This window comes from Carassius auratus, unplaced genomic scaffold, assembly GCF_003368295.1.
Source record: "Carassius auratus strain Wakin unplaced genomic scaffold, ASM336829v1 scaf_tig00217448, whole genome shotgun sequence".
In the NCBI taxonomy this organism is placed as follows: Eukaryota; Metazoa; Chordata; class Actinopteri; order Cypriniformes; family Cyprinidae; genus Carassius; species Carassius auratus.
Genome location: NW_020529076.1, coordinates 110,653 through 137,696, shown reverse-complemented (window position 1 = coordinate 137,696; position 27,044 = coordinate 110,653). Strand labels below are relative to the sequence as shown.

The window sequence follows — 27,044 nt, the reverse complement described above, 5'->3', positions numbered from 1 at the left end:
TTCACAAACAGCTTCTAACACTCGCAAGAGAAATGAAAACTTAAAATCATATAATATGACTCCTTTAACACACTCATGTATCTTCACATCTTTCATCAGTTTGTTAATTATTGATGATCTTCCTCTTTCAGTTCATCATGGTGCTGCTGGGAATCTAGTGTTTGTGATCACAGTGGCATCTGGATGAGTATTCATCATCATCATTATAATATGTATAATGTAAATAACATAATGAGGAGTATATAAACATTATTTACTTTCAAACTAATGCAGAAGGATATTTGATTACAAATTATATATTTATGAAACCATTAACTGTTTGTTTCCTTTATGACAGTCAGAGGAAAAGCATGAACAGAAAATTTGCTGTACACGAGTATGAGGTGAGATGATTAATGCACCACACACACACACACACACACATACACACTCACCAAAATAAAAAATAAAAAAACAATATGTATATATATTCTCCCTCATTCCGTGTAGAACAATGATCCCAGTATAAGCACATATATGACTCTAGATCTCAAGTCCAGTTCTTCTGATGTGTACAACACACTCACAGTAAGTAAAATCTCAAAAACTACAGCACAATCATGCATGTGCAAAATAATTTGTGCATTAAAAAGTGATTTAATCTATTAAATAATCAATTTGTCCTTCACATAGTCTGTCCATCCCAGAGCTGCTGTTCATCAGTTGGGCTCTTCTGAATATCAGAATCAGACAGTAAGTATACGATCCAGAGGTCTTCTCAATTTATCATCAGTAGTCAATGGATATTAAATAGTATTTTCATTTTGTTCTATTATGGATTATATGAGTTATTGGTATTTGTGCTGCAGCAGTATGTCTTTAATACTTACAGGCAGAGAATCAGTGTATATATATTTCCAGTATCTAGTTGCTTTACTTACTTCCAGTGTGCAAGAGAAACTTTTAGAAATCTCTTGAAAACACTATTTTGGAGGTTTTGAAACAAAAATGGTGTTTATACATTTATCTGGATCAATGTAGACATAGTCTGAGGCTGTCAACACCAGACGTGAGAAAGCATTTTTTATTTATTTAAATGTATTATTTTTTTTCAGTGTTGGGAAATCATTGGAATCACATTTGATAAATGTGCGGTGCTGTAGAGCTGAGGAAAACACTGTAATGTCAAGATGACATTAAATCAAAATACGATACATTCAGTTCCTTGTTCTGACTCTTGTTCATTTATTTAACAGGTATGCAGCAGCAACCAAAACATCCTGTATTAACTGTATTAGTCACACACAACACTGACAGGAATTTCACAGTTCATGCATTACCATAAATACTATAATACTCTCCGACTGTCATTACAAACACAGGCATAGTTTTGAAGATTCTGATTAGTGACATATGTTGAGACACTGTCAGTGGGCTCTGATTCATTGCAGAGGTTGGTATTCTGGATGGGGTTATTTCCTGTGCCACCCACCTCTACTGCCCACTAGATCCTGTCAGTTCTCTTTTGCCAGTAAACTGAAGTTTAAAATAAAATATCTCAAGGGTGTTTAAGAATAAGATATCCATCTGTGGTCAAAGTGATGAAAATATAATCTTACTCAATACATGTTTCAAATTCTTCTGAAAATGTTTCCAGGAAGAAATGATGGACAATGTAAAACATCATCAACAACAACAACAACAAAAACTATTGTATTTTTGTTTTATTTATACCTGAACATCTCTTCTATGCAAAAACAAGTGAAACTGTGAAAATGCCCTACTAGGCTTAATGCAAAAAAAAAAATAAAAAAATCCATGAATCACTGATTAATCTTTTTTTTTTTTTAAGCATTTTGGGTTTATTATAAATAAATTCCATTGGATCATGGTATGATGTCTATATTTTCTTGTGTGGGCAGCACCCACGAAATAGGAAGAAACATTTCAGTCTGCATGGGCATCAGAGGTGTAAAGTCCAGAGGTCAGAAAGTAAAATTCCTGCCATATTTTTGTTCCAGTCATGAACTCAGCATCTGATTCATCAGAGAGGAACCAAGTCATACCTTTCAAGTCAGAAACGAGTCTCAAGTTAAATCCCAAGTCCTAAAAGAGTTAAAGTTAATGAGATAATTAAGTGACTAATTAAATGATGATTGTGCAGTAGTGATAAACACCTGCTGTTATTTAGAATTACAGATGATCAGATGATTTATTGGTTAAAATTATGCCACCATCATGGAGATCAGTGTTTGCTTCAGTTGGGCTCTTGACCCTTTTAATAATATTAACTAATTTGCTGTTAAGCATTTGCGATTGTGTTACATAGTAAACATTAACACACTGCTGAATAGAAAACTTGAGATAGCAAATTAATTTATCTTAATTTATTCTAAAACATTGAAATGCACATCATGAAAGTGCCTTTCTTTGTTTTGTTAAGTGATGTTCAGCTATTGCTGAACTAAATAAATGTTACTGTATTATTACTGCCTAAATATTGGGGGGAAAAGGCTGGGTCATGATGTCTGTGTGTCTTATTAGAAGAAGGGTTCAAAAATAAATATTCATTACATACATAAAATTTCAAATTAATTCATTATAAATATTAAACCAGCAGTTCATTTGTATGTGGCAGTTCCACAAGGTAGATTATTTAAAAACTGAACATATGCTAAATGAAATAAAGCTGTTTTGGAAATAAACAGGGTGGTGCTTAATAATTACTTTATCATGTAAATCCAGCTAGTAGTGGCTTTCTGCACAGCACTGATCACACTGCTTTATAACAGCACATTAACTTTTACAGAGATACACGTAACACAAGAAGCCAAAGGTCAAGAGCCCAAATGAAGCAAACACTGATCTCCATGATGGTGGCATCATTTTAACCAATAAAACATCAGCATCTGATCCTCTGTAACGCACAATAACAGCAGGTGTTCATCACTAATGCACAAAAAGTTTCTTAATTATCTCATTGACTTTAACTCTTTGAGGACTTGGGATTTAACTTGAGACTAGTTTGTGACTTGAAAGGAATGACTTGGTTCCTCTGATGAAATCAGCTGCTGAGTTCATCGGTGGAATAAACATATGGCAGGAGTTTTACTTTCTGACCCCTGGAGTTAACACCTCTGATGGGCATTTTTAAAACAAACTGTGTTAATTGTGAAATCAATTTAAAACCTGCTGGACATCAGACTTAAGTGGGAATGTGTAAATATTAATATGTGAATAATATATGGTTAATATTTCAGTTTCCATTTCAGATGCTTTATTTCTATAGGGGCCATTCACAATGTCACGTGGAGTAACATAAACAATATACAGAAGGAACATCACATATTGCATGCAATGTGCATATTCAATATTATCTGCTTTAGGCAGATGCCAAAAAAATAAAAAAATAAAGATAACTTGATTTTAGTTTAATTAATACTGTTGTACACCCCACAGACTCATTTAAAGGAAATATTCTCATTGAAACCTGATTTATGGAGATGTTATTGAAGCTAAAGATAGTCATTTTCTCTTGATGTGTGTGGTCTCGTAGTGATGTCAGTCAGAATAGCTCTTTCTCTTGTTTTGGTGTTTATGTTCATGATTCACAGTGAGTCATTGGCTAATTAACAAACATTATAGTCACTTATTAAATAAACCTGTTCTTTTAAATTTCTTTACCTGGGGATCTGAAAATCATTGTTGAATTGGCCAGTATAAATCAAGACTGTTTCATGTATACTTTAGAGCTAAAGTTAAAAAATGACTCTGGGCCCTTAGCCATGAACTATGTTGTTCCATTATAAGACTGTTGAATTCTAGTATAAATGACATAACTTTGTGTTTGCTATTGATGTGCGTATCATGTTATGCAGCTTATTATGTATTGTTCAAAGCATATTACCCTTAAAAGGGACAATTACACATCACCAATTAATCTGTGTTTTTGTTAACTAAACCAACACCTCTGTTAATCTCAAAAAGAACTTTTTTTACATTTATGACAAAAATAAATCTTTATAATAAGTGCAGTTGGTAATACTGTTTTTGGAGTTATTTACGATAGAGTTTGACACCAATCAGAGGTTGTGTTTTCACTTGCAACCAACATTTGACTTCTGAGCAATGTCAGTCCACATCTAATGTGATGGGAAGCTTTATTAGAATGTTAGAGAATAATGTTGTAACAATGTTATCAATAGACATTTTTAGAATGTTTTTAGATAATGTTATCCTAAATTTTAGCAGAAAATTCTGGGAACTAAAATAAAAACTAGCTGCTGAAAACGTTCCTAGAACAAAAATTTCTAGGTGGGTACTTCAGTATGTATTTTTTCCTCTTGAAAAATTACACGCTTGTATCATCTGCTCATCGGTTCTCAAATCAGACACATCCAAAAGAAACGGCTTTCAAATCAGTGTGCTGGTGATCAGAATACCGATGCAACCGATTCTTTACTCGAGAACGAGAACCGCTCCAGCAGTGGGCGTGTACCTTCGTTATCTGGCTCGGCTCGGTGTTCATCTTCAGTTCTCTCTTCACAGCAGTTCAGTAAGCAGAGGTGGATAGTCCAGGGGCCAAAGAGTAAAAGTCCTGCTATATTTTTGTTCCACCCATGAACTCAGCAGATGATTTCACCAGAGGAGTCATTCCTTCCAAGTCAAAAACTAGTCTTGAGTCAAATCCCAAGTCCTTAAAGAGTTAAAGTTAATGATCTATTTAAGTAACTAAATAAATTATGATTGTGCATTAATGATTAACACCTGCTGTTATTGATAATTACAGAGGATCAGATGTTGATGTTGTATTGGTTAAAATGATGCCACCATCATGGAGATCAGTGTTTGGTTTAGTTGTTCTCTTGATCCTTGACTTGTTGTGCTAGATCACTCTCTTCAGCTATGCATGTAGTGTTGTGGCGAAGAGAGAGCTGTATATATGAACAACACATAGTCACAATGGGCTGGTTTAATTATGTCTCAAATAATGTTGTTGCTTTTTTTTATCACATGTTTTGAGTTAGCCCAGTGAAACTACAGCATACACAAAAAAACATTGTTCTAATAATTACAGGGAGTGCATTTTAAATTGGTGTAACACATGAAGAATTTTGAACTCCAGTGCTTTTTAGATACACACACAGATATCAAGAACCAGCATATGAATCTCTACAATGGTTAAAGTCAACAAAATGCTTTATGTTGCAATACATGAAAGACTAACAAAATGCACTGCAGTATAAATAATTATTTTCACCACTGTTGAGGATCATATGATAAATGGTCATGGCTAAATGCCTAAACCCAAACTGCGGTTTTAAATTTTTTTTTTTCATTCTTTAATATTTGAAGTATTATGGTGGCATTTGCATAATGGGATTTGTTTCTTTTTTTTGTGAGAGTGCTTACAGTTCTCTTTAACCACTAAGCCACAAATTATTTTATTTTAGAGTATAATCAAGCTTTGTATCAGCATTGCATAAATGTTTGCTGTAAAACAATAACACAATTGCTTTAAATTGCTTAAAGGCTCAAGAGCTCAACTGAAGCAAATGCTCACCACAATTATAGTGGCACAGATTTTTTTTTTTTTTTTTTCAGTTGATTTCATCCAAGGCTGTGCTTAAAGTAATTTGTAGTTCTTGTGTTTATCTTTCTTCAGTGATGTTGATTGTTAGAAGCAGGTGTTCATCACTAATACACAATCTTCATTTAATTAGTCACTTAATTATCTCATTAACTTTAACTCTTAAAGGACTTTGGATTTGACTCAAGACTAGTTTGTGACTTGAAAGGAATGACTTGTTTCCTCTGGTGAAATCAGCTGCTGAGTTCATGGGTGGAGCAAAAATATGGCAGGACTTTTACTCTTTGGCCCCTGGACTACCCACCTCTGGTAACATCCATCTTTCAGTCTCCAGCAATGACACAGTCTTGAATAGTGATGGGAAGATGAAGCCTCATGAAGCTTTAAGCTTTTCAGCCAAGTGGTTCACAAAAGGATTAATTTCTGGAAACTTAATCTGCTCACAATACCACCTGGTGGCCAACAAAAGCAGAGTGTAAAACAAGCAGATATATTACAGAAAGAGGTGTGAAGTCCAGGGGTCAGAAAGTAAAAGTCATACCATATTTTTGTTCCACCCATGAACTCAGCAGCTGATTTCACCAGAGGAGGAACCAAGTCATTCCTTTCAAGTCACAAACTAGTCTAGTCAAATCCCAAGTCATCAAAGAGTTAAAGTCAATGATATAATAAAGAGACTAATTAAATGATGATTGTGCATTATTGATGAACACCTGCCATTATTGTACGTTACAGAGGATCAGATGCTGATGTTTTATTGGTTAAAATGATGCCACCATCATGGAGATCAGTGTTTGCTTCAGTTGGGCTCTTGACCTTTGGCTTCTTGTGTTAGATATTTCTCTGCAAAAGTACATGTGCTGTTATAAAGCAGTGCAATCAGTGCAGAAAACTTCCCAAAAAATAAAATAATTTCATTTAAAATATGTCCAGTTTTTAAATAACCTAAATTGTGGAACTACTACATACAAATGAACTGTTGGTTTATTGATGATAATTAATTTGAAATATAATGTATGTAATACATATACATTTTTGAAACCTTTTCCTAATAAGACGCACAGACATCATGACCCAGCATATGAATCTCAACAATGGTGACAACCAACAAAACGCTTCAAGCTGAAGTGCATGCTGGGTAAAACCATAGTAAAAAAAAAAAAAAAAAAACTCCCATCATGCACTGTAGCATGAATAATTATTATAACCACTGTTGAGGATCATATGATAAGTGCTCATGTCTAAAATCCTGAGTCTGTAGAATTTTTAACCCCCCAATATTTAAGCATTACAATAATATTTGTTTAATAGGACTTCTGTTGTAGTTCAGTAAACGTTGAACATCAAATGTTTTACATGATAAAAAGGCAAATTAATTTGCTATTTCAAGCTTTTAATACAGCAATGTGTTAATATTTACTATGTAACAAAACTGCAAGTGTTTAAAAGCAAATTACTTTGAAATACTAAAAGGGTCAAGAGCCCAAATAAAGCAAACACTGATCTCCATGATGGTGGCATCATTTTAACCAATAAATCATCCGATCCTCTGTAATTCTCAATAAGTGTTAATCACTAATGCACAATCATCATTTAATAAGTCATTTAATTATCTCACTAACTTTAACTCTTTTAGGACTTGGGATTTAACTTGAGACTTGTTTGTGACTTGAAAGGACTGACTTGGTTCCTCCTCTGGTGAAATCAGCTGCTGAATTCATGGGTGGAACAAAAATATGGCCTGAATTTTACTTTCTGACCCCTGGACTTTACAGCTCTGTCTGTAATATATCTGCTTGTTTTACACTTGTTGGCCACCACGTCGTATTGTGAGCAAATTAAGTTTCCGGAAATTAACCCTTTTGTGAACCACTTGGCTGAAAAGCTTAAAGCTTCATGAGGCTTCATCTTCCCATCACTAGTCTTGGACAAGTCCCTTATTTCAACCTTTGCAACGTGTGACAACGTGCCCTCTTTCTGAAGCTTCATTTCCTCTTTCTCCATCCACCCAAGAACTTCCATCTCTGACTATTATATCTGACACACACACACACACACACACACACATATATATATATATATATATATATATATATATATATATATATATTTGTAGTGTTCCTGTAGCTCAATTGGTAGAGCATTGCGCAATGTTGGGGGTTGGATTCCCTGAGAACACATGATAGGTAAAAATTGATAGCCTGAATGCACTGTAAGTCGCTTTTGGAATATTTTAGTGCTTCTTATCCATCAGTATGTTATAAAGCTGTTCCTTTTTTATTTATTTACCAAATTGCTATTAGGGAAAAATGATCAAATGCAAAATAAATTAATCATTTTCTTGGTTCATTGGGAACATATTCATAGGTTGGAAAACATTACATGGCCTGATGCAAGGTTTTTCATTTTAAGGACTGATGTAAGATTATACTTCTGTCTTATGTCTTCAGTCTAATGACATCACTGTGATGATGGCCAATTGTTGCCACCATCTGCAGAAGGTGAAGTGGCATAACCACATAGTAAAACGATAATGTACATGCATTACATGAGAGTGTGAAAACCACAGTGCTGCTTTCATCCTGATCATTTGTAGTGCTATCACTTGGTGAAATAGGTAAGAGATTCTTTTATTATCTTTCTTCAGATGCATTATCATCACATATCTTTTGTGAGTTTGTGTTAAAGAATTTATAATTCACACTAAGGTTTAATGTCAAAAGGCAAAGTGGTTTTGTATTAAACACACAAAAGTTCAGAACTTTCTTAAATGTAAATATTTGTATTATTGTTTGTTTGATTATTTTGTTTGTCTGTAAACTCTGACATAAAAATTACATTATCACTGTGTATTGTAACTTCTGTTGGGTTTCATAAGAACACGGGAGAACCGCAGTGACTTTCATTAAGACATTAGTTAAGTATTTAATGAATGCAGATCTAAACTGAAAGCTTGAACTGTTTTTATGACAGTGAGAACTCAGTGTTTTCAATTAGCTGTCTTTAACAGTGAAAATATGCATTGTGTATTGAGTGTGAACAAATGTGGGGATATATATATATATATATATATATATATATATATATATATATATATATATATATATATATATATATATATATATATATATATATATACACTGCGGTTAAAACTATCTTTATCTCTAAATCTTTAAAACTTTACAGAGTAAATTGATTTATTTGTATTATTATTATTATCATTATTATTATGTTAGTTCTTTTTTGTTTGTTTGTGATGTTGGGGGGCGGTGGGTTACATTCAATGGCATGTTTTGTATGTTGGTCTAAGAGAACTGACCACACAAATAACAGCATTTTACTGGCAGCAGGACTTTTACTCAAATTACCGCAGCTCATTGTCAGCTATAACACACATGTATGCGCTGAAATACTTAACACAGGGATCACCACTGTATCAGTGTCCCCCCATTTACAATCATTACATAAAGCAGCAGAAAATCATCATAGACTGAATCACAGGCTCTACTCTCCAGCACAATGGTGAACCACAAAATTACATTAAACTAAAAGATCTCTCTTGTGCAAATGTTCAGTATTTACTCTCATTATCAGTGTATGACTTTGCATAAAGTTTTATGCAAAGTCACAGCAACAAACTGTATAAAAACAGTTTATTACTGTTAAATTATGTTTCATGCTATTTTTTTCTTCATCTTAAATCTTTAATCCTTTAAACCCCACAATAAAATACTGTTTTAAATGAACACTTATAATATGTGCACACTACAGAGTGTTTGAGTAACACTGAATCAGTGAAGTTAATGAGATAATTCTGTGATTAATTGATTATTGAGCATCAGTGATGAACACCTGCTATTAACAAACAGAATCACTGAAGGAAAGAGAAAAACGAGAACTACAACTGACTTCAGCCACAGCCTGTTAATAAAATTATATTAACTGAAATAAAATAATTCATCAAATCTCTCAAGATCTGATTTAACAACTCCTAAAACAGCTTCAAAAGATTCACATTAGTAACCAGACTGTAAGAATGAGTCTTTGGAACTTGTTATAGCAAAAATAATAATAATAAAAAAAAAAGTCAGCCTAAAAAAAATCAGTGGACAGTTCAGGGGCATAATACACACCTCCATAAAGTTGGCACCCCATAAAAGGAAATAATCTCCGAAACTATGTCATTAGTTTTTGCTACGTTTGTGCTGTTTTGTGCCATAAAAATGAATGTTTGTGCTGGTTTTGTTGTTGAGATATTGAACATTATTTTTTTGGTTGTGTTACATCACTCTCCACCCCAAGTTGTTCAATTTGCTCCAAGCCGGTGTCATTCGTTTGTGCTCGGTATGTGGTTTGTGCCGTTAAAACAAACAGTCTATCTATTTTCCGTTCACAGGTATAACCATTTTAATTCAGGAGCTGTGACGTCACTCTCCACCCAACCTCATCTAAATTGCACCAAACTGGTGTCTTTCATTTGTGCTTGATTTGTGCCAGTTTTTTTTTCGTTGAAAGAAACACTGCAACCAGGGTCGGATCTAGAAAAATATTGATGGGGTGGCGAGAAGAGGGCAGGAATTTTTTAGGGGTGGCAACATATGGCAGACGTATATATACTGAATTTAGTCACAGTTATAACAGTTTGATGATAAATAGTATATGTGCAAACTAAAAAAGGGGACAGGCTATCATTTACAAACGTAATCTCATGCAATCAATGTCTTGCATTTGAAACAGTTCATAAAAGGAATAAGTGACCATACCCAATAAGCACCACCACATTCACTAATGCATACAGTATGCATCGACATGTAATTAAGAGCGTTATAAAAGGTTCAGTGTTATCAATATGTCAATTTATTATAGGAAACACAAGACTTTAACAGACAATGACATTTACAACTGGAGAGACTCAACCAAATCAGCAAAATTGAATGGCATAGTTTTGGAGAATATTTCCAAAACTTAAAGCTCAAAAGTCAAGGGTCAGGAACACAACTAAAGCAAACACTGATCTCCACAATGGTAACATCAAACGAAACAGTAAAAATAGTGATGGCAAGATGAAGCCTCATGAAACTTTAAGCTTTCCAGCCAAGATATTCACAAAATGGTTAATTTTTGGAGGCTTCGTTTGCTCACAATACCACCTGGTTATGGGATTATTTTCCCGCCAAATGTATTGCATTCACAGAGTGAAAAATAACAAGCAAAGATCAAATATTTAAAAACACGTGTAAAATAATAACGCACAAAACCGAAAAACAAATGCAGTTTTTTTAAATAACAAAAAGCGCAGTCATGGATCGAAAAATAATAAGCGTAAATCAAAAATGTAAATGCATTTAAAATTATATTGCACAAAACTGAAACATGAATTCAACATTTTTCAAATCTCAAACAAAATCAGGTTTCCTGCTCATGTCATTTTTCTGTGTGTGCTTGTGGTCTTTTCCCCTTTGCTCTTGTTTCCACGTTCTGCATTTGCGTTTCTAAAAGTTGCAGTTTGAGTTTCATGTAAATCAGGGCAGGCTTCAGCGTCACCATTGGCTGCAAGTTCTAGATTGACAGCTGCTCCTCTAGCCAATCAGTTCAAGGGGGAGTGACGTCACTCCAATGCAACTCTTGGCTGCTGTGGCAGATGTGTGAAGTAGGGGGTGACGGTGACACGGGAATGGATTTTCAAATATCCCCCGTCCCACAAATATCACACACACTTCAGTAGCGCACATTTCTGTAGGTTAACATTAGATTGAGCTGCCATGTAAAGTTATTACTACATATGTATTTTCGATGAAAAGCTATATTTGAGGTCTATGAATGATAGGTGGGCTTTTGGATGTACTGCCCGATGTAGGCTACTGTATTACCACATAGACCAGTCGTTAATGATCTGTCCTTCACCAGCCACATTAAAGCAAACAGGAGAGCATAAAGACACAGGGCGAGTACAATTGAGTTCAAAATTAAAATACAAGCCTACAATTTATAATATTTAAAAGGTAGGCTATATTTGTGTGGAAAGTCGGGGATCAAAGTGTTATTACGATTCCAGTTCCCGGCAACATTTTTTTCCCATCCCGTGATAGTGATTTTGTTTAAAATCAATGTCAGCCTCTGGTGTGAAGATGGATAGCCAGTGTCAGGCAAATACTGGACGATCTCAGGTAATTGGTCTTAAATATTTCGTTAGCAGGTGATAGAAACGTTCCCTTTGTGTGATATTTAATGCGTATCTTGCCAGTAAAGCCGGTTGTGTAATCAGCGGTAAATCTCCATCACCTGCACGCTTTCACGTTGAGCAGCATTAAGCGTGTTCAACTTGAAGCAGCTGCACATGATCACTGTATGACATCAAAGTACCGCGCGAGCGATCCGAATGCATTGGATCCATGTGCTCTCTTATCGCTCGTGCTATACTTTAATGTCATCATTGTGATCAGTGATCATTCTGTGCAGCTGCTTCATGACTAACGCTAATGCTTCTCCACGTGAAAGCGCGCAGGTAATGGAGATTTACCGCTGATTGCACAACTGGCTTTACTGACAAGATAAATAAAATATTGCGTGTGATTTATCGTGCAGCCCTACTGCCTAAAAGACATTCTCTGGTATTGCTTACTAAACCAAACTAACAAGACACGTGTTAACAGGCTAGATATCGGCCTACTCGGACTACACAGAGCTTGCAGAAAGTATCATAATACACAAAGGGAATGTTTCTGTCACCCACTAACAAAATATTTATGGCTAATTACCTGAGATCATCCGGGATTTTTCTGCTGACGCTGGTTATCCACCTTCACACACACCTGCCCAGCAGCCACGAGCCACACTGGAGTGACGTCAACTCCCCCTTCAACTGATTGGCTAGAGGAGCAGCTGTCAATCTAGAACTTGCAGCCAATGATAAAACTAAAGCCCGCACTGATTTACATGAAACTCAAACTGCAACTTTTAGAAACGCATGCGCAGAATGTGGAAACAAGAGCAAAGGGGAAAAGACCACAAGCACACACATAAAAATAACATGAGCAGGAAACCTGATTTTTTTTGCGATTTGGAAAAATTTTGAATTCATGTTTCAGTTTTCTGCAATCCATGACTGTGCTGTTCGTTATTTTTTGGGGGGTTTTGTGAGTTATTATTTTACACGTGTTTTTACATATTTTATATATGCTTATTATTTTTCGCTCTGTGACTGCAATACATTTGGCGGGAAAATAATCCCATACCTGGTGGCCAAAGAGGGACCAATATGCAGATAATATTACAGACAGAGGTGGATAGTCCAGGGGTCAGAAAGTAAAATTCCTGACATATGTTTATTCCACCCATGAACTTAGCAGCTAATTTCATTAGAGAAGAAATCAAGTCACAAATGAGTTTCAAGTAAAATCCCAAGTCATAGTTAATAAGATAATTAAGTGACTAATTAAATGAAATTTAGCTCTATATGTGTTGTTGTAGAGAAGGGAGCTCAGTAATATACAATAAACGTACAGGCACAATGAGCCGGTGTGATTGTATTCAGGATAAGGTTGTTGTTTTTTTAAGTTTACATTTTAAATAATCGGCCCAGTGAAACCACACGCAAAGAAAAGTACTGCTATAATATTTACAAGAAACATATCTGTGGGTTACAAATATGAACTTCAGTGCTTTTTAGACACAGATATCAAGAACCAGTATATAAATCTCAACAAAGGTGAAAATCAACATAATTTTAACCAATAAAACATCAACATCTGATCCTCTGTAATGCAAAATAACAGCAGGTGTTCATCACCAATGCACAATCATCATTTAATTAGTCTCTTAATTATCTCATTGACTTTAACTCTTTGAGGACTTGGATTTAACTTGAGACTAGTTTGTGACTTGGAAGGAATGACTTGGCTCCTCCTCTGGTGAAATCAGCTGCTGAGTTCTTGGGTGGAACAAAAATATGGCAGGACTTTTACTTTCTGACCCCTAGAACCCCCTTCCTCAAATCTTACCTTGGAGGTCCAATGCACTGCAGAGTTTAGCTCCAACCCTGATTAAAGTCACCTGTCTACCATTTTCGAATGATCCCAAAGACATTGATTGACACTGATTAGCATGCTCAGGTGTGTTTGATTAGGGTTAGCGCTAAACTCTGCAGGAAAGTGCATCTCGAGGTCCAGATTTGAGGATCCCTGCCCTAGAATTTACACCTCTGTCTGTAATATATCTGCTTGTTTTAGACTCGTTTGCCTTACACCCTTACATCTAATCTGAAGGCAAATAGTAGGCATATTTTGGCGTGCTGTCCTGGGGGAGGAGTCCGGGCCCGGACCATAGCCCGAACCCAAATAACTCCCCCTATCCCTAATTTGGGATAAATAGATTAGAAGTGAGGAGTTGGGGTGGAGGAGGGATGCCAAAAAACTGTCGTGGGACAGGAGGTAGGAAGACTGGATATATATACGCTTGTGGAGCATAGCCCGAACCCAAATAACTCCCCAAAAGAAGCTTAAACCCACAGGACATCAGCCAGAGAGCTAAATTTAGTTGCCCCCCAAAATATGTGTGTTGGGAAGAGAGCCCGAGCAGTGTTCGACGAGAGCTGCGGCTCGCAACGTCTTACCGGCGAGCCCTCCGTGCCGCTTATGAGAGGAGCACGGTGCCAGATATCAAGAAATGATGGACTCTTGCTGCCTCCGAAGGGAGCTGCGGCTCTGCTGCACCGGAAGGGAGAGTCCCTCTTGCGGCTGAGTACGAGGCGCGGTTTGTTGCATCTGATGGAGGGCTCTCACTGCGACTGAAGGGAGCAAGCGGCTGTACCCCATCGGGAGGGACATCCCTGGCCGCCATCAAGTATGCAACATAACTTGGACGGGGGGTTCACACTGCGACCGAAGGGAGCCGTGGGTCTGCTGCACCAGAAGGGAGAGCCCTGTCAGATGCTGAATAGGCAATGAGATTCGATCCGCGGTTTGGCGCGTCGGATGAAGGGCTCCTAATGCAACCGAAGGGAGCCAGCGGCTGTACCCCATCGGGAGGGAGATCCCTAGCCACCATTGAGCATGCAACATAACTCAGATGGGGGGTTCACACTGCACCCGAAGGGAGCTGTGGGTCTGCTGCACTGGAAGAGGAGCCCTAGTCCGATGCTGAGAAGGCAAAGAGACGTGACTGTTGGAGGGACTCCCGCTGAATCCGAAGGGAGCTGCGGCTCTGCTGCACTGGAAGGGGGAGTCCCCAATTGCGGGTTTATGTGAGGCACGTTTTTTTTGCCTCGGAGGGTTCTCCCAGCCTCTGTAGGGGGTTCACAACTCTGCAGCGGGAGTGCTGCCCCGGAGGGGAGAGCCCTGATTGACGATAACTGGAATGCTACTGTTGGAGGGATTCTTGCTGCGTCCGAAGGGAGCTGCGGCTCTGCTGCACCGGAAAGGCGAGTCCTCCTTACTATGTGAGGCATGGCTTGATGCGTCTGATGGAGGGCTCTCACTGCGACCGAAGGGAGCCAGCAGCTCTGTTCCACCGTGAGGGAAAACCCTGTCTGCCCTTGAGCATGCAACATAACTCAGATGGGGGGGGTCTGCTGCACCGGAAAGGAGAGCCCCGTCAGATGCAGAAAAGGCAAGAAGATTCGAGGCATGGTTTGATGCATCGGATGTAGGGCTCCTGCTGCGACTGAAGGGAGCCGTGGGTCTGCTGCACCGGAAAGGAGAGCCCCGTCAGATGCAGAAAAGGCAAGAAGATTCGAGGCATGGTTTGATGCATCGGATGTAGGGCTCCTGCTGCGACCGAAGGGAGCCAGTGGCTCTGTTCCCCCGGGAGGGAGATCCCTGTCCGCCATTGAGCATGCAACATAACTCAGACGGGGGGGTTCACCCTGCGACCGAAGGGAGCCGTGTGTCTGCTGCACCGGTAGGGGAGCCCCGTCCGATGCGGAGTAGGCAAGAAAACGCGACTGATGGAGGGACTCTCGCTGCATCCGAAGGGAGCTGTGGCTTTGCTGCACCGGAAGGGAGAGTCCCCCTTGCGACTGTATACGAGGCGTAATTTGATGCATCGGATGGAGGGCTGTCACGACGACCGAAGGGGGCCTGTGGCTCTGCTGCACCGGGAGGGAGAGCCCTGTCCGATGCTGAAATAGGCAAGGAGATTGTAACGATGGCTGGAGGGCCCTTACTTTGGCCGAAGAAACGATAACTGAGAGGCTTCGATTAATCAAGTACACAACATGATATAAGGAGGAATTTATTTATTTCTTTTTTAATTAATCAAAATGGGTAATTGCACTTACATCAAATTCACGATATGGACTAATATATCTAAATATTAAGCTGGAACAGTCTATTTAAATGTAAATCCTGCATGTTCTGTGTGTCTCTGTTAATGAATCGAGCAGAAGCGCGACTTCCTTTATCACACACGCTGAAGCGCGCGTGACGCTCGCAGTAATTTCTGCGTCTGCGGTCTCACTAAATAAGGACTTGAACACATGAACAACATCTCCAGAACTGCTCTGACAGTCAGTTCAAGAGCATTTGACCATTTGATTTAAGTAAAACTAGCGTCACATCACATACACAGAATTGAAAAAGTACATCAACCCATCGAAATAAAAATCCGGTGTCCTGACATTTTTTTCTACATGTCAGATTTACTGTGCATGCGCACATCAATATAATAAAACAAAAACACATTTTATCCTATTACTCGATGGAATTTTTTTTTTTTTTTTTTTTTTAAGAATACTCGATTACTTATATTTTTTTAAACCAAAGTCGTTGATGAAGGGAGGGTCCAGCACAAATTTAGATTGAGCGTTCCGGAGTTGGACATAAAAGCGAGCCTGATGAAGTTGAATTGGAGAATGGACATAAAATTATTATTATTATTATTATTATTTTTATTTTTTATTATTTTTTTATTTTTTTTTTGAGTCTCCTGCTTGAGCGAGAACTGCTGCAACAGTAGGGAAGGATGGAAAGGGCTCCTGCGGGAGCAGACACTGCTGCGGCAGTGGTGAAATATAGGTAGAAGCTCTTGCGGGAGCAGACACTGCTGCGGCAGTGGTGAAATATAGGTAGAGGCTCCTGCGGGAGCAGACACTGCTGCGGCAGTGGTGAAATATAGGTAGAGGCTCCTGCGGGAGCAGACACTGCTGCGGGAGTGGTGAAATATACGTAGAGGCTCCTGCGGGAGCGGACACTGCTTTGGCAGTGAGGAAAAAACAGAAAATGCTCCTGCGGGAGCGGACAATGCTGCGGCGGTGGGGAGATACAGAGAAGGCTCCTGCGGAAGGATGGCTGAAGTGAGGATTGACCATACAGATAGATAGGGCATGTTAGGAGAGTTAGCTATGGTAGATAAGGAGTTTTATTGAAAGGGGATGGGCTGGCGTTAGAGGGGTTGGCTGAAGAGGGTTCGAGATCAGCTGCTGTAGCTGTGGTTCGTGGGAAGGGGCTGGGGTGTGTGATGTCTTGAAGAACCTGTGCCTGCACTGCTAGCAGAGGCAGCCTTATGTTAATGGCTGCTACATGAGCTGGAGAACGCTGAAAAGAAAAGGGGGTTAGATGTAACAGGATGGAAATACTGGGATGTGCAGGCCCGTGTTGCAAGTAAAAGTAGCTTCATGCTTGCTTCGGCTGCTGTAGTTGTTGGCTGATTTGACAATTGATCAAACCTTGACTGAATTAATACAATCCTGTTGGAAAATTCAAGCCGTTTCTAAAGATATTTACTTTGCATGCTTTTCATATTACAGTCCTAAAAAGACAATAGAAAATTTACTCACACAGGCTGTTCTGCAGCCAAACACGATGCAGTTGCATTATTATTATTTTTTTTAATTCTGAGTAATCATGCCAGTAAATGGTGAAATATGTCCCTAAATAATTGATCCTGCCAGAATAATTGCATGAAACTTATGTCTGTATCATCTCAGTGAGGTTTAAACAAGCACAGTAAAGCAAATGTAATGTCTTTAGACATTTCGGTGTGGATGAAAAGTGGCATCGTCATCCGACAGAGTTAAGTCATAACATCTTCATAAACGCGTTCTATATATAAAGTATATTTAAATTGTTCAGATGATCAAAGCACGAGGTTTTCTTGCATAATTAGCATTTTAATAGTTTGGTCAGACAGTTCATATATTGGTCTATATTCACGTTCATATATTGGTCTATATTCACGTTCTTAAATCGGGGATTAAACGTGGAATTATCTTTTGTATGCTAAATATGTTAACAGTCATATGTGCAAAGTACCTATAACTGCACTTCACATTTTGCAAGATTGACATGCTAAATAGCCAACTGACCCGGTTTACTCAATTTTGTTAAGATAAGATATGTACCAGTTCATTGCGTTTACGAACGACATGTATCTGTTTAATCACCTCGACATGTATACCAGTTTAGTCTTTTCGTTCTCAAATGAGAGCTCTCGATCTCTTTGAGACTCATATGAAACTTGCTCATTGTGGATGACAACTCTGGAAAATTCTTCATAGATGAGTATAAACTGAGAACGATTCTTTCGCCTAAAAGATTTATTCAAAAAGCGATTCTTTCATGAACGACATATCACTACAACGCACAGTCTTCGCCGCTAGTGGAGGTAGCATCGAACTGCGCCACGGCCGAAAAAGCGAGAGAGGCTTGCTTCGGTGAGAACTGGAGCACGGCTGCGATCCAGCATTATAAGAGAGCCCGGTCCTGGTGGGACAATCGTGTTGTCAAATGAGGCGAGCTCGGGGATTTGCACAATCTTTTGGCCACAACATGTGGCTTGGCAAGAAGAGCAGCTGACGCGATGACGCTTGTTGGTGTTCAGCGGATCGATATCTTTGTCGGAAGGAAGATTGGGCCTGTGATAAGATGACAGACAGAGCGAACTGAATGCTGACAAACCGTCCATGCCGAAAAACTGTCGTTGGACAGGAGGTAGGAAGACTGGATATATATACACTTGTGTGCCAAATTGGATGATTATCTGATCGTGCTTCTCCCAAACTTTGTTAATAAAACCACATATTGTGAGTAGTGAATAGGAAACAAAACAAAAATAAATTAATTTGTTTTTATCTTACTTATAAGGAAAAGAAATGCTGGCATTTTACAGTATTGAGAATGATAGTAAAAAAGAGATAGAGAGAGAATAAAATGTCAGTATTTGTCTATTAATTTGCACTGGGCAGAAAGAGCAAGGTGGGATCAGACAAAGTGTGTTTCTAAACCAGTCACACTGAGTCTGACTAAACAAAAAACAACAGCAACTAGATTGACAGTGATAATTATATTGTTCTTTAAAAATTACAAATGAAGATAACTTTAAAATAAAATGATCTTCAAAGAAATAGATAAATAAAACTGGTTCATTACAGCTTAAATATGCCTCTATTGATTTTTTGTTGTTGTAGGCATGCTATGCTGCTGTCAGTCAGAATGGCTCCTCCACTTACTCTGATCTTTCTGACCTTGATTCATGGTGAGTCTCTGTAACACTTTAGAAACACTTAAGATAATGCATTTCCCCACCAACTTTCAGCTGCTCATATTTTGTTCACTTTATGAATTCTGTGTTTCAGGGGTTTCTAGTGCTGATTGGGGTGTGAATTACAGACATTCACACATCTGTGCACTAAAGCACTCAGCAGTGATAATGAGATGCACTTATACATACCCTACTGGATATGAGATCAGGGACGTGTTCTGGACCAAAAATCCTGTAAAGGTTGAAAAGCTTCCAGATCTGTCTGAGGACCCTGAATACAGTCAGAGGCTTCAGTATCTGGGAGATAAACAGAATAACTGGACCATCAGATTGAGTCATGTGACACAGAAGGATTCACAGATGTACTATTTCAGATTCACAACTAATGTAACAGATGGAAAATGGGTCGGTGATCCAGGAGTGACTCTTACTGTCACAGGTGAAGTTTCCCTCTTCTTCTGTGTATTATGCTGGATAATAATCAGTGTATGACAGCAGCACTAGATATAATGTGTGTTGTGTTCAGATCTTCAGGTGGAGTCTCCTGAAAGAGTGACAGAGGGAGATTCAGTCCATCTGACATGTAAAAGCAGCTGTGATCTGACTGAAAGAGCAACATTCATCTGGTACAGAAACTCACAGCCATTAACTGAAAAAAGAGACAGAAAAAATCAACTCCAGCTGCAGTCAGTCAGAAGAGAGGATGCAGGCAGATACAGCTGTGCTCTACAGGGACACACTTACATCTCTCCTGCTGTTCAGCTCAGTGTCACATGTGAGTATGGATTCATTAGTATATTAATTGTTGAGTTTATGTTTGGGGGAAAAAATTTATAATAACTTTTTTTCTTTTTTAGATCCACCAAAGAGTGCCTCAGTGTCCATCAGTCCATCTGGTGAAATAGTGGAGGGAGATTCAGTTACTCTGATCTGCAGCAGTTATTCAAATCCTCCTGTAGAAATGAGCTGGTTTAAAGGAGGAACGTTTGTAGGATCTGGAAGAATCTACAGCATCTCAAAGATCAGCTCTAATCACAGTGGAGAATACAAGTGCAAGTCCAGTAATGAACATGGAGAGAAATACTCTGATGCTGTGACTTTAAACGTCATGTGTGAGTTAATGATGCTTCAATAAATGTGCTATTCAATCCTCTAAAAATTGTGTGTCATCCCAAATCTATTGTTACTGACAATGGTACTGTGTCTGTATTTTTCTGCATTAGATCCTCCAAAGAGTGCCTCAGTGTCCATCATTCAGTCTGGTCAGTTTTTGGAAGGAGATTCAGTGACTCTGATCTGCAGCAGTGACTCAAACCCTCCTGCTCTGAACTTCAGCTGGTTTAAGGAGAATCAGATCTCCTCTGTTGGATCTGGACAGAGTTTCATTGCACTACAGAGTGAACGCTTCTACTGTGAGGCTCACAATCAACATGGATCTCAGAGATCAGATGCTGTTACGGTCACAGGTGAAGGTTTAATTAAAGGGGTCATATGACATTGCTAAAAATAAAATTATTTGTATTTGGTGTAATGCAATGTGTGTATGTGGTTTAAGGTTCGAAAACACACTATTTTCCTGTGCATTAATGTATATCATTGTTGCTCCTCAATGCCCCACCTTTCTGAAACTTGATTTTTACAAGGCTCATCGTTCTGAAAAGCGAGGTGTGCTCAAATTGACCAGCTATCCAGTGATTGGCTGAATGCCTCAAGCATGTGATGGAAATGTTATGCCCCTTACCATACTGTGATGCTGTGTCCCAGTGCGAGGAGACAAAACCAATGAAACCCATTAAAAACAAGGCATTTGTTGCATCCAGTGGGGACATAATTACTAATTATAATGACTTTTACTGTCTTTTTACACATTGCGTTGTGTAATGTGCCGTGTAAACATAAAACTCTGTCTGCATTTGTGATCTGAGCAGCGACAAACAACAAGTGTTACTCCACACTGCTCAAAACTCACAAATTATTTAAATATGGAAACATACTTACAGGCTGTGAGTCAGAACAGACAGAATTGTAGTCTAAACTGTAAAAAAATATTAACTTTATTTACTCAATAAAATTGTTTCAAATTGTATATCCAATATTGATTACATTTAACACATTAGAATTAATTAGAAATAATCAAATTAGATGCTTACAAGCAAACATTCAAAATGAGTAGAATTACATGAAAAAAAAAAATAAGTACAATTTACACAAAAAGTGTATTTATATTACACTTTTTACATATAGTTTATAGTTATTTAAAAACTGAACATATGTTAAAAGAAATATAACTGTTTTGGAAATAAACAGACTGATGCCTAATAATCACTTCATCATGTAAAACCAGCTAGAAGCAGTTTTCTGCGCAGCACTAATTGCACTACTTAATAACAGCATGTGCACTTTTACAGAGAAACATCTGACACAAGAAGCCAAAGGTCAAGAGACCAACTGAAGTAAACACTAATCTCCGTGATGGTGATCATTTTAACCAATGAAACATTGACATCTGATCCTCTGTAATTTCCAATAACAGCAGGTGTTCATCACTAATGCACAATAATAATTTAATTAGTATCTTAAGTATCTCATTGACTTTAACTCTTTGATGACTTGGGATTTGACATGAGACTTGTTTTTGACCTGAAAGGGATGACTTGGTTCCTCTGATGAAATCAGATTCTGAGTTCATGGGTGGAACTAAAGTATGGCAGGAATTTTACTTTCTGACCCCTGGACATTACACCTCTGCTTGTAATATATCTTCTTGTTTTACACTCATTGACCACCAGGTGGTATTGTGAACAAATTAAGTTTCCAGAAATTAACCCTTTTGTGAACCACTTGGCTGAAAATCTTAGTGCTTCATGAGGCTTCATCTTGCCATCACTACGCTTAACCAGTGCAGTCTTAGCCGGAAAGAGAATTTATTAGTTCATCTCATGAATCTTCAGGTCGAGTCGTTCCTTAAACACGTGACAGACCCATTCGCTAGTTCTGACATTTCTGTCACTGTGTTTTTGTTACTGTTTCTTCAGGATCTGTGGTGTGTTATTATTTTATAAATAAATAAAGCCCTGTTATAAATAAAATATTGATGAATTTGTCTTTTTGACTGTCTATCAGTAAATAAAACTAAGATATATAATAATATAATAATCCAAGCCTAAAATACAAAGTATTTATAGCATAGTTTGTTCATTTTTAAACCAATTTTGAGTTTCCTGGTATAATAATTGCTTTTCCTAGGAAAACTTGCCATTTCGTTCTAATATATGTACAAGAAGATTGCTCAAAAAGGACATAATGACATAAATTAAAAGCAAATAACATTTTGAATCCTAAACAAGTAACACTGCAGTTATGTAGTCTAATCTGAAGGGTGAACTCAAAATACATAAATCATACAACAAGGTCATTTTTGAAGATTAGAAAATATCTTCATTAGTGATGGCAAGATAACTTTATGCTTTTCAACCAAGTGGTTCACAAAAGGGTTAATTTCTGGAAACTTAATTTGCTCACAATACCACATGGTGGCCAACAAGTGTAAATCAAGCAGATATATTACAGACAGAGGTGTAAAGTCCAGGGGTCAGAAAGAAAAAGTCCTGCCATATTTTCATTCCACTCATGAACTCAGCAGCTGATTTCATCAGAGGAACCAAGATTTTTTTCAAGTCACAAACGAGTCTCAAGTTAAATCCAAAGTCCTCAAAGAGTTAAAGTTAATGAGATAATTAAGTAACTAATTAAATGATTATTGTGCATTAGTGATTAACACTTGCTGTTATTGAGAATTACAGAGGATCGGATGATTTATTGGTTAAAATGATACCACCACCATCATGGAGATCAGTGTTTTCTTTAGTTGGGTTCTTGACCCTTTTAATAATTCAAAGTAATTTGATTTTAAACACTTGCGGTTGTGTTACATAGTAAACATTAACACACTGCTTAATTAAAAGCTGGAAATAGTAAATGTAATTGTTCTCTTTTCTTCTAAAACATTGTAATGAACATCATGAAGGTGTCTCTCTTTGGTTTGTTAAATTATGTTCAGCTATTACTGAACTACAAAAAAGTCAGATTAAATATTATTGTAACGCTTAAATATTGGGGGGGGGAAGTTGTACAGGCTCAGGATTTTAGACATGAGCACTTATCATATGATCTTGAACAGTGGTGAAAATAATTATTCATGCTACAGTGCATGATGGGAGTTTTTACTATGGTATAACCCAGCATGCAGCATTTTGTTGTCACCATTGTTGAGATTCATATGATGGGTCATGATGTCTGTGTCTGTCTTTATACTACATTTCAAATTCATTATAACTATTAAGCAAACAGTTCATTTGCATGTGGCAGTTCCACAAGGTAGGTTATTTAAAAACAGAACATATGTTAAGTGAAATAAAATAGTTTTGGAAATTAACAGACTGATGCCTAATAATTATTTCATCATGTAAAACCAGCTAGTAGCAGTTTTCTGCACAGCACTGATTGCATTGCTTTATAACAGCATGTGTACTTTTACAGATAAATATCTAACACAAGATGCCAAAGGTCAAGAGCCCAACTTGATCTCCACACTGAAACACTGATCTCCATGATGGTGGCATCATTTTAACCAATAAAACATCATCATCTGATCCTCTGTAACGCAAAATAATGGCAGGTGTTCATCGCTAATGCACAATCATCATTTAATTAGTCTCTTAATTATCTCATTAACTTAAACTCTTTGAGAACTTGGGATTTGGCGTGATACTAGTTTGTGACTTGAAAGGAATGACTTGGTTCCTCCTCTGGTGAAATCAGATGCTGAGTTCATGGGTGGAACAAAAACATGGCAGGTCTTTTACTTTCTGACCCCTGGACATTACACCTCTGTCTGTAATATATATTCTTGTTTTACACTCGCTGGCCACCAGGTGGTATTGTGAGCAAATTATGTTTCTAGAAATTAACCCTTTTGTGAACCACTTGGCTAAAAAATCTTAATGTTTCATGAGGCTTCATCTTGCCATCACTACTCTTCATCAAAGTGATTTTGCCATCATATGGACAACGTTTAAAGCATAACCAATAATTATATTGAAAAAAAAAAAAAAAAAAAAAATATATATATATATATAATGTTTATTATATAGTACTATAAGTACCATTCAACCATTTTAAGGAAGGTTGTAAATTAACTAATTACTCTAGCCCAGTGTTGTCACATCATGTGACAAAAAAATGAACAACCCGAAGACCCGAAAATTGAACTGATCTATTCTCTTTCCGGCTCAATACTGCATTGGCTTTAGCGTATGGGTCTTTCACGTGATTAAGGAATGACTTGAACCGAAAAGACTCATGAAATGAACTAATCAATTCTCTTTCCGGCTCAGACTGCATTGGGTTAGCGTATGGGGCTGTCACATGATTAAGGAACGAGTCAAAAACCAGATGGATCCGAACTGTGAACTAATCAATTATCTTTCCTGCAGCATTGGCTGCATATGAAAACTGAATAATACTGCCTTCGGAGGATGCATTCCAAGGTAGGAAGGCATCAAGGCACGTCCGAATTAAAAGTTAGCTTCACTAGATGCCTTCATCTGGCCGATTTCTGAAGGCATCATAGATGTATCCTTCGCTGCTTTTAATATCCCCAAATCCTGTGCGTTCCATTCCGTGAGAGTTAAGCCAAAAAATAAAACTGCCGTCTGAAAGTTGCCTTCGGTGGTCAGTTTGTGTGTAAATGTATGTTGCTGATCAACGTTTTTCACTTGTTATGCCATTTCTAGCGAGAAATTAATATTGCAGTAATGAAATATACACCTAGTTATCACCAAAGCTCTCTATATTTTACTGTAGATCATTAAACCATTACGCTTCCTCAGAAGCCTGTCCGAAATCCGTTTCATGAGGTGCCTTTGTGCAAAAATGCTGCCTGCAAAGTCATTGCCTGATTAGACAGCAAGGCAGCAAGTCACCTGCCTAAGTTTTCGGATGCAGCCCTTGTGTTTAGCGTATGGGGCTATCACGTGATAGAGGAACAAGTCAAAAACCCGATAGACCCGAACTGTGAACTAATCATTTCTCTCTCCGGCTCAAGACAGCATTTACTGACACATGTGAATTACTATTTGATGAACATAACCTATAGAACATTGTGCATGCGCGACTGAACGAATCAACCCCCGAGACGAATCGTTCTTTCCGAGTCACATAATGAATGAATCGTTCAAGAACGACACATCACTAGAAGAGATGTTAAGGTGGTGTTTGTTTTGGTTTTACATAATTATCGTTTGACCTGAGTGTTATAAACACAGCCTGTTCTCTGAGATAAATTAAGATTCATTAAAGCAGCCCCTATAATTCAACAATAGAACACCTGGAATTTCATGTAAAACCAAGAGTTTAAGAACTCTGACCTTAAACTGTACAACCCTAGGATGTCTGTTGTAGGTAAAACACAACCAACTCAGAAATTCAGATCAAATAATATAAAAACAAACAAACACCCCCTGATCTTACTTTTTATTAGCTTGTTTAGAATTTTAAGGGTCAAGAGCCCAACTACAGCAAACACTGACCACAATAATGGTAATTAGATTATTCTCCTTCAGTGATTCTATTTGTTAACATCAGGTTTCTTCAAAACCTCTGTTTTGGGGGCTTGAAAACATAACCTTTTGAACACAATGGCTTTATCATCTTCATTTAATCAACAAAAACATGAATTTGTGAATTACATTTTTGCGCTGTGTTTCTTAGTCACCAACTACTGGCCTGGTATGCATAACATAGTATTCATTAGAATAGTGTTTCGTTTCCTTTTCTCAAATAATATATATTTTTTTTAATTGTACCTTTATTTTTTGTGCTATTTGACTCATTTTGAATGGTTAAACATCTCATTTGATTAATTCTAATGAATTATAATGTATTAAATCTATTTTATTAATAATATTGCTTGTAATCTGTTGCCACAATTGTATTAATTAAATATAGTATATTATTTTTAACAGTATACTTCAACTACGCACACATTTCCTATCATGTATGCCTATGAAAGAAAATCGAACCAATCAGAGTAGGTATGTGGTGGGTTGACGTGCAACTCCGCCTCTATATGCAGACTGCAGCCAGGTGCTTCTCGTCTTGTCTAACATAACCAATATTTTTGTATACATTTTACTTATTTTCTTTCTTCATGTTATTTTACTCATTTTGAATGATTGCTTTTAAGCATCTCATTTGATTAATTCTAATTAATTCTAATGTGTTAAATTGAATTAATAATATTGCTTGTAATCTGTTGCCACAATTTTATTGAGCAAATATAGAGCATCACTTTTTACAGTGTATACTCTCCAGGTTCAGGAAACAGTCCTCTGTAAAATGTGCTCCACACACACATGTATATTTGATTTGAACTGTTCAGGAACAGTGTTGTAAATACAACTTAACCAATGATTTCTAGTTGTGTACTCTTTTGGAAGCCTAAACCAAGTTTCACTTTCATAACGAAACACAGCATTTCCACGACAACAATACTACAGAGAATCAAAGTTACTCCTTCTTTACGTAAATATTTGGGCAATGTTATGCAAATCTACCCACACAGTGATGTAGAAATGTGGGGCGTGAGGCATTTTAGGAAAGCATGGACGAGTCTTAAATTTATAAAGAATATCTCTTTGGGTTTTTGACTTTAGTCTTTGCAACTTTAGGGATCTTATGTTTTCACAAACAGCTTCTAACACTCCCAAGAGAAATGAAAACTTAAAATCATATAATATGACTCCTTTAACACACTCATGTATCTTCACATCTTTCATCAGTTTGTTAATTATGATGATCTTCCTCTTTCAGTTCATCATGGTGCTGCTGGGAATCTAGTGTTTGTGATCACAGTGGCATCTGGATGAGTATTCATCATCATCATTATAATATGTATAATGTAAATAACATAATGAGGAGTATATAAACATTATTTACT

General features: G+C 37.4%; 1 protein-coding gene across 1 annotated transcript in view; it reads left to right on the top strand.

Moving 5' to 3' along the window:
- The window catches only part of LOC113101017 (B-cell receptor CD22-like), a 32,664-nt gene extending 5,691 nt beyond the window's left edge, over positions 1 to 26,973 (top strand). The window contains exons 6-9 of the mRNA XM_026265510.1: positions 11,698 to 11,710; positions 19,903 to 20,157; positions 20,269 to 20,511; positions 26,918 to 26,973. Coding sequence (XP_026121295.1) covers positions 11,698 to 11,710; positions 19,903 to 20,157; positions 20,269 to 20,511; positions 26,918 to 26,973 — 567 coding nt within the window. The remainder of the gene's footprint in view (positions 1 to 11,697; positions 11,711 to 19,902; positions 20,158 to 20,268; positions 20,512 to 26,917) is intronic.
- The last annotated feature ends 71 nt before the right edge of the window (positions 26,974 to 27,044 follow it).